Source organism: Vanessa cardui, chromosome 11, assembly GCF_905220365.1.
Source record: "Vanessa cardui chromosome 11, ilVanCard2.1, whole genome shotgun sequence".
Classification (NCBI taxonomy): Eukaryota; Metazoa; Arthropoda; class Insecta; order Lepidoptera; family Nymphalidae; genus Vanessa; species Vanessa cardui.
The window spans coordinates 2,975,527-2,984,742 of record NC_061133.1 but is presented as its reverse complement, the minus strand read 5'-3'; the positions used below and the strand labels follow the sequence as shown (position 1 = coordinate 2,984,742).

The 9,216-nt window shown below is 43.1% G+C and overlaps 1 protein-coding gene across 10 annotated transcripts in view; it reads right to left on the bottom strand.

Moving 5' to 3' along the window:
- Positions 1-962: 962 nt before the first annotated feature.
- The window catches only part of LOC124533471 (rho GTPase-activating protein 21-B), a 318,636-nt gene continuing 310,382 nt past the window's right edge, over positions 963-9,216 (bottom strand). For 9 of the 10 annotated variants that reach the window (XM_047108770.1, XM_047108765.1, XM_047108766.1 and 6 more), the window contains 9 exons: positions 7,654-7,812; positions 7,129-7,336; positions 6,727-6,935; positions 5,973-6,183; positions 5,624-5,883; positions 5,352-5,478; positions 5,037-5,238; positions 4,384-4,463; positions 963-3,826 (listed from right to left, as the gene is read on the bottom strand). In XM_047108770.1, the coding sequence (XP_046964726.1) occupies positions 2,847-3,826; positions 4,384-4,463; positions 5,037-5,238; positions 5,352-5,478; positions 5,624-5,883; positions 5,973-6,183; positions 6,727-6,935; positions 7,129-7,336; positions 7,654-7,812 (2,436 nt within the window). In that variant the 3' untranslated portion in view covers positions 963-2,846. Of the gene's footprint in view, positions 3,827-4,198; positions 4,260-4,383; positions 4,464-5,036; positions 5,239-5,351; positions 5,479-5,623; positions 5,884-5,972; positions 6,184-6,726; positions 6,936-7,128; positions 7,337-7,653; positions 7,813-9,216 lie in introns of all 10 variants that reach the window. The other variant, XM_047108775.1, reaches the window with a different exon arrangement.

Genomic DNA, 9,216 nt, shown 5'->3' with positions numbered 1-9,216 from the left:
AAAGCAAATTCAATAGCCCCTGCTATATTAATAATATGCAATAGGAATGTGATATAAATTATGATATAGAATCAAATGTCATAACATCGTATTGAAGGTTAAGCTAAGGCTAACGTTACTCTCGTAACAGTTGCTTCATAAGTTTTTGAAAGATAATAAATCAATATCTAAATACATCTGTACAGTCAGCGTCAAATAAGTGGCGGTTTGACTGAGACGATCTATATGACATTTTATTCGTGTCGACCTTTTGAGCGAGTCTATTGTTGACAACAATAAGGAAACTTTGTGTGTACCGATGCTATTGACTTTTTGGTTGCGTTTATTTATTTGAATACCCTGAGCGTCTCTATTTATTTGACGCTGACTGTACAATATGTGTTACCTGTGTACGTATTTTTAAGTACTGAAGATAAGTTGAGTATTTTAATTAATGGCATAAATCTAGAGTCTAATATTTACTACCAAGCAGGATTTGCATTGTTTTTTCATAATCTACAAATATATAATATATTCTGCTCATACTAGGTTTCGTTAAAACAAATTATTACCTATTAGACAAGTATTAACTTATTAAAAATTAATATGTAGGCGTAAATATAAGTTTAATTAATTGTTTATTTAAGTTTCTTAAGTTTTACTTACTTCACATGCTGAAGTACGCACTAAAATATATACGGGAATACATTTTGATTTTATTGACATAAGTTGTAGATAATATTGGACTCATTTGGTCACAATTTTTTATAGATTGCTAATTCCATTCAAATCGAAGCTTGATATTAACAAAGAAAAGGAAATTAGGAAAAATTTAATATTTAAACTTTTAAATTATGTGTTTTTATTTTATTGGTTTATATTCAATTGTAAATTTTCTCTAGAACGTGGTACTTAGTAACAAATCGAATTTATTTATCACGTCAGCTGAAAGGGTTAACGAAGCAGAAATCATACACATTTTATAAATTCATTTAATATTTTATTTTCATTTCTCCAAAATATACACAATGACAAATAATGTAAATCTGGTTTGAACCACATTTGCAAAATGTCTTTAATAGTGTGCTAATTGAATTTGATAGCGGATTACACGAAGAGCATGAATAGGTTACTTTGAATACAGATCACTTGTAAACTGACAGCGAGCGCGTCCTCTGCGGACGTTGTGTGGCACCGAAGCTCGCTCGCCGTCGACTATCCTCTACTACTACGTATGATGTAAAATTAGTAAATTCACTGTTCCTACAGTTAATGATATATTTACAAATAAAACTTTAAAAGGAACGCTTTGCAAACATTCAACAAACTTGAGATCGTCTTAACATAAAGATGGTATTAAAATTTTCTTTAAAAATAATGAACGAAAGTCTAAAATATCATTTTACAGAAAATATTTACAAAACTAATCTTATTTTTTTTATATAAGAAAGTGCCGAATCACGTTTTACATCTTTCGTAAATAAATAACAATTGAATTTAGCCTAAAAATACTTTTCTTTGATAAACAAAACAATAAAAAATAATTGCATTCAACAAAGCTACGATAACAAATTTAATATAAATTAAGGTTAAAAGAAATGTACAATTTTTACAAAGCTTAAGGGATCACTTTTATCGTTATCACTGCAGTTGTTACCTTCGATACTCGCTCGTCACTACGCTAGGGATAGCTTGTATATAGTCATGTTTAAACTCATAGCATCATTATTTACAATATAAACTAATATAAGTCGCCTTTGATAATTTATAATTGAAGGCGATGAAATATACATGTCATTATATAATAGCTAGAAATGATTACTGTAACTCTTGCCAAATGAACCACTAGCTGGTAACTTTAAATTCATAAAATATCTACTATTCATTGAAAATTGTGCTTAAACATTTTATCGCTCGGATGCGAAGGCAAGTAGGTGATGTAATGCATGTATGTTTTACATTTTAATAATACCATAAGATATATCATTTCTAAGTTTGAAACTCCAAAGAGTACCTACATTAAATCTTATACAAACAGTCCTTAGTTCATTAAAGTGGTGTTATAGTGTTCTGGTCATACCTTTTGTCTGGTACTTATCACTTATCTTAATTATTATAATTATTTAAGCCCTCGGGCGCACCTAAATAATTCTCATATTCATTACATTCTAGTAGCACTTATTTTTAATTATATTATGCTGTTTATTTTGCACTTTAAGTCATTTTCAGTCCCACAGCAACTCCATTAAAAGTAGTTCAATACCTACCGAAGGAGTCATTCTACAGAATGGTTGTAGATCAGTGGACTATCATGAAAGCGTACGCTATTGTACGAAACTTTACAACTACGGAAAATATGTCCAGTTTCATGATAATATTTCATTGTATTTATTTACATCTAATAGCAGAAAACTCTTCACTTACTGATATCTGAATCTAGTCTTCGTCGTCATACATTTTGCGTAACTATTTCCTCAATAGAAACCTTTTTATCATTCTTTGGCATTATTTAGTGAGCTAGGTTCATTATCGCTTCCACTAATCAATCGTGTAACACCTACGTATACTTTCTTCTTGTCAATATAATATATGTGTATTGCACTATTCAATCAATAAAATTGCAGACGAATCACTTTCGCTTTGTATCATTATACTACACGTTAATATCTAAAATTTCGTTACTTCGCCGTCGATCAATTCACGTGGACATTGTAAATGCGTGACACGAACACGACACGTTACGGGGATTCTGAGTATTATTAGTTTTATTTTGATCAATACTTTATATTTAGAAATTTGTGACTTAATCTATTCAGTCAAATGAATCGAATCCATAATAGCCTCTCTCACGGCGTGCACGGCGACGCTCACACGTGCGACTCGAGCGGCGGGCGCGGCGGCGGCACGAGCGGCGCCCACGCGCGCCACGCGCCGGCCGACAGGTCGGGCGACGACGTGCGCGTGTGGCGCGCCGCCCAGCCGTCCTTGTCGAAGTCCTTGGTGCCGCCCACCGTGTGGCGCCGCTTGATGCCGCGCTCGGGCATGCCGTTCTTGCGCTTGAGCTTGGTGGAGCGCCACGCGCCGGCCTCGCGGCGCCGCACCACGTTCCACTCGCCCTTCTCCAGCTTGCTCGGGCGCTCGCCCTTGCTCAGCGACTCGGAGCGCTGCGGGCGCTCGGCGCGGCAGTTGAGGCTCTCGGAGCGCAGCACGCGCGCCTCGCTGCGCTCGCGGTCCCGGTTGAGCGACTCGGAGCGCTTGAGCTTGGCGCGGTCGGCGTCGCCGGCGCCGGGCTCGGCGTCGTCGCCGGCGCGCTTGGCGCAGTCCGGGGCGGCGGCGCGCGGCGCGGGGTAGTTCGGGTAGAGCGCGCGCTCGATGCCCTTGTCGTTGTCGGGCAGCGCGTCGCTGGAGTTCTGCGAGCGCGTGTCGACGTCCTTCTCGTCGTCGTGCAGGCCCTTCCTGGGCGCGCCGCAGTTCTCCTTCTCGGAGTCGTCGTCGGTGCGCGGCGGCGTGGCGGGCGGCGTGGCGGGCGGCGTGGCGGGCGGCGTGGCGGGCGGCGCGGCGCGCGGGCGCGGCGGCGGCCAGGCGCGCGCGTCGGGCTCGTCGGAGGAGGAGGAGGCGGAGCGCAGCCAGGCCGCCTTGAGCTGGTCGGCGCGCGCGCGCACGGGCGACGCGCCGCGCACGGAGCCCGCGTCGGAGGGCGAGCTGCCGCTGGACTTGCCCTCCTCGTGGTCGTCCTGGCACTCGTCCGCGTAGGGGATGCTGCCGTCGTCGAGCGGCGACGAGTTGTTCAGGGTGCGCAGTTTCTGGTCGAACGTGCTCGTGAGAGAGGACACCAAGTCTCCGGTTCCTATAACAAGATCGGTGATTAGTTTCGGTCGCTGCGGATGTCTGGTGTCTATTAAGGAAGCGGGTTAGGATTAGGTCGCTCTGTTGTCGGGTGATGTACGAACATGAATGGATGACGTGAGTATATATGTACAGAGAGATGCGGTGATGGGATCGCACGAGCGTCGCAAGCCGTGCTGTCAGCAGCCGCTGTTTGAAGCATTAGTTAGTTATTTATGAGAATCGGTGTCGTCTACGTTCACTCTTTTATTAATTTAAAATAGTACAAAACTTTCCGTCGTCGAGAATTAAGAGTGAACGTAGATGGCCAGGATTAACAGAGTCGTCCGCGTAAACGCACACACTTGCAACACGCACGCTCACATTCCTATACCTTTAATGTGGACAAAAGAAAGGGATTGCTGTATCTACTCTCTGAAGTCAGTACCGGACACCTAATAGAGCAAATAATATAAACCTTTACACAAATGAGCAATATTGAGCACAGTCGTTTATTGAATAGGAAAAATTGTATTTTCTAAGTCATGGTAAAATTGATAAATAAACCAAAATATTTACCATCGATGGAGAAGTTATTCAGCGCGTGCGCGTGTCGCGAGATCTCTTGCCGCCCACGTCCGAGCGTCTCCATGTCGGTTCTAAAAAACGCAAAAAGATCAAATAAAATATACACAACGGCGATTATATATATAACTAGCGGTCGCCCGCGGCTTCGCCCGCGTAGATAACGGTTCATAATCAGTCTTCTAATATCCCTACTGCTAAGGCACGGTCACATTTGAAGAATTACTGCAACCGGCGCTTGGATCTATTGTAATAAACCTCAAATTCGTGATCACAACACCTCAGCCAGACCAACATCAGCCACGAATCTGATGTGGTTCTTAGGGTCGGAGGCCATTATGCCCTCTAAGGACCAGAGTTAGAACATTTTATAGTTCTATCTTTTATAGTTTAGGCATCATACGGAAAAAATCAACTTTTTTGGTAGATTTTTTCCTTTTTTGTCCGAAAAACCCAAAATATCTTACGGAACCCTATTTTTTTTTTTTCAAAATAAAATTTAGCCTATGTTATGCGGGATTAATTTAGCTTTCGAATGGTGAAAGAATTTTTAAAATCGGTCCAGTAGTTTTTGAGCCTATTCATTACAACCAAACAAACAAAGTTTTCCTCTTTATAATATTAGTGTAGATGGAGTTGGCACTCACTTGTCGGGCTCGTGCAGGAAGTGCGGCAGGGCGTCGTAGTGCGCGGCGGGCGGCGACGCGAGCGGCGAGCGCGGCGGGGACGCGCCGGGCGAGCGCGGCTTGTCCTCCCACTTCTTGTCGCTCTTGCGCGGCTTGCGCTGCATCTTGCGGTTGGCCGCCGATATTATCGAGGACACGATGTCGCGAGTCGACACGTCTTTGCCTGCCGACAGAGAAGCGAGCGTCGTTTTAAAGAGGTTTTTGAAAGAATATCTACGCTTTTGGAAAAAAATCAGAACGTAAAAAGATATGTTAGCCAAAGTTAGTGAGGTGTACCTTCAATCTTCTTGACGTTGTGTATGAGCAGGTCGCGCGAGGGTGCGGGTGCGGGCGACAGTTGGTCGGCGGCAGGCGGCGGCTCCGCGGGTGGTGAGCCCTCCTCTTCCTCAAAGTACCAGTCGTACTGTAAGGTATGTTATACACGTAAAAATGGGAGTGGCTCGATGAACGGTGGCTTCAGAGAATTATGGCAGAAAAGAATAACTGAATATATATAAAATATCCAGCGTCCACGTAATTGTTACTAAGTGTAATTCTTTTGGACTCACGTGTGTCAGGAAGGACTCGATGATGCGACATTGGCTGGACATGTCGTTGACCATGGCGAGCATGTCGTCGCTGGCCGCCCGTACCAGCGTTGGACCGAACACGATGGCTAAGTTTCTTGCCTCCATCTTGTTAAAAGCAGAATGTGCGACTACTTTGCGCAAATGTTGAATCAGGTACTTCAGTGTTTCGTAGTGAGCCGGGGGAAGAGAGTGAACGAGACGGCGTAGTTCGCGCGCTCTTTCCGGCGAACGATCGGCCGCTATAATCAAAATATTCGCAATGCGTTAGTACATCCTGTCATATATGAACGATATGAACAGCGCACAGCTATTGTTATCTGATACAGACCGATGAAAGCGGGGTAGAGATGCTTGGTGAGGATGGGGTCGGGCAGGCGGCGCAGGTAGGCCTTGAGCAGGCTGGAGGCCACGTGCACGTCGGCCCAGCGCGCGTCGCCGGCGGGCGGCGGCTCCCCGCGGTCCAGCGCCGCCGCCAGCGCCGCCACGCCCGCCGCGTTGCCGGGCACGCGGTACACGCCCACTGTGCGGAGCCCGTACGCCTGCGAATCACGAACGTATATAACTGTATATAGCTGATGCACACACACTCTATTCTGTTTAGTCTTCAACTGAAGATTTGTAATATTCAATTAGTGATCAGCTTGAAGAAAAGCTGTGATGGCCCAGTGGTTAGAACGCGTACGTCTTAACCGATGATTGCGGGTTCAAACCCAGGCAAGCACCACTATATATATGTGCTTAATTGTGTTTATAATTCATCTCGTGCTCGGCGGTGAAGGAAAACATCGTGAGGAAACCTGCATGTGTCTAATTTCGTCGAAATTCTGCCACATGTGCATTCCACCAACCCGCATTCGAACAGCGTGGTGGAATATGTTCCAAACCCTCTCCTTAATGGAAGAGGAGGCCTTATCTCAGCAGTGGGAAATTTACAGGCTGTTACTTTACTTTACTTTACTTTTGAAGAAAATCATAAAATAAAGACTTTACACTCTTGAAAAAATGATTTGACATTATTGAAAAGAATCAAAGAATCATTTAGTTTAAATATAAATTGACTTGTACGGCTAGATTATAAATACCTCGACAGCCTGAGCGGGCAGCGTGACAGCTTTGGGCACAGAGGGACTTTCTGGATCAGCGGGACATCGCTCAAGGGGAGCGCCGAGCCAGCCCACGACGGCGGGCGCCGCGTTGCCCGTGCCGCCGTGCATGCGTCGCAGCTGCTTCGCCACGCGACCCTTCCACGTCTTGTTCTTAGGAGACGACGGGAGAGTTGGTGTCGGGGGACCTGAAACACAATTTTTTTATTTGATTTCTGACATCGTATTATATTAGGTTTTCATAGTTATAATCACGGGAAAAGCCTGAATGTAATAAATGCTACTTAAGATTTTAATATTTCTTTAGGGTTGTTTCGGTGACTATATAATCGCGTTAAGAAATTAATGAAACAAAATAAAAAATATTTTCGGACGTCTTACCGGTAGGCGACCTGTTCCTGCCGATCTTTTTCGTGCGTTGCGGTGGCAGTGGCGAGGGGCACTCTGCGGTGGCGGGTGCAGTGGTGGCGGTGGGGGGCGCGGAAGCGGGCGCTGGCGGAAGTGCGGTCGCTGGCTCGCCCGGCGGTGGCTCAGCTGAATGCCTTCTGAGAGCCGCCAACCAGCGCTGAGCATCTGCAGCACCTTCCGCCTAAAAAGCAGATGTTTTTCATTTAAAATTGGGTATCGACTATTTGCAGTAATGTTTTCGTTATTTTGGACGAGATGATCGTTCGTCTTTATGGAAGTACATATATCTTAAAAATCAATACAACTAAAAAAAAAGGAGAATTTAAGAACTGTGAATAGTGAAATATAAATTTTTTTACTCAAAAAAGTAAAAAGAAGTTTTGTAGCTCACTTTTTTATTATTATCAATTCTTATAATTTTGCGGTGAATCTTTGAAACTGAAGCAAAACTACGTGTTTTTGTCAGAAGAAAAAAAGTCAGAAAATAAGATACAGTACCTGCAGCAGTAGCTCTGCGCCCGCGGCGGTAGTGACGCGCACGACATGCTTGCGCTTCGTGTAGTCGTCGGCGAGGGCGGCCAGGGAGTAGCGGACGTCGAGCGTGTCGCGGGAGCCGCTCTCCGCGCCGGTCGCGTTGCCGCTGACAGCGCCGGGACTCTGTAACAATCACAGATAAGATAAATATACTTTATTGTACACCGAAACAAAAAAATACAAGAAGCAACACAACAAAATAGAAAACACGGTACAAAAGGCGGCAGAGTCGGATTTAAAGGTGTGGAGGCCCCGGGGCCACAAACACCCTAAAAATTATATTATTATGAATTAATCAGTTTTTTTTATTTCAATCAGTAAGCTATGAATTGTTTAACTGGTAACTTTATACTATTAAATAGTAACATTATTATAATTTGACTGTATCTCAGTATTTGTTAACTTGCTGAAAACTGTGGCCACCTTTCATGTGGAGGCCCAGGGCAGTTGCCCCGGTTGTCCCCCCTAAATACGGCCCTGAAAGGCGGTCTTATCGCTAAAAGAGCGATCTCTTCCAGACAACCTTTGGATAGAGGACATTGAATACTCTAAGAAAGGGGTTCGGAGGTGTACACCTTTTAGGTAAATCATATATACACAACACAGTTAACATTACTTTCATGTGTTTACAAATATTTTGCGTTATCATTAATCTCGTGCTCAACCTCTCATGGAACATATCGTGAGAACCTACGTTTTAAGAGAAATTTGCACTACCAATAATCACTACAACAGAGAGACGTCACGCGCTGTTGCTATATATAAAAAGTTGGTAATTAAGCAGCTTGGCTAGCTATTTGAACTTATTATTTCTGTCGTGTGTTTGAGTGGTCCGGGAAATTCAACACTCTTTCATAAACTATCACGATATTTGCACTGCAGCAGTTATAAAACTGACGTAAATAAAACCAAGGTGAATGTAAAATTAGCGAACATGAGAAAAAGTGCGTTTCAAGCGTCGACAGCGCTACGGAGAGGATTTGTAATCAAATCCTTTAATAACATTTAACGGACGTATTGGTTGTTTATGGTATATTTATAAAATTCAGTAATAATTTTAACATATGACATATATATATTTCAATGTGAATTAATAAAATGTTATGAATCGAGATTATTTTCTTGTAAACGTTGATAGGCTTATCATGAATTTTCTTGCCAACACTTTTATACACAACATTACAGTAAACTTCTTGGGTACATCAAAGCCAATATTATCATTCTCCGCGAATATTTCCATCACATTCCGTTTCGTTGTTGGACGAGGCTGAATTGTTTTAAAGTCACATCAATGGCGATTGGCGTTCCGCACTGAAACGTTGCCAAATTCAACGTATTATTGCTTTTAATCCTTACTAATATTATACATGGGGAAGTGAATCTGTCTGTCCTGCGTTATTGTTTGACCTTCCCTAACTTCCAAACGATTTTCGAACGAATATTTGTTCAAATAATTCTTCCACTTAAAAACAATCTTTGTAGACTTATTTCCATTAAAAATATTAACACTACTCATGAATACACAAG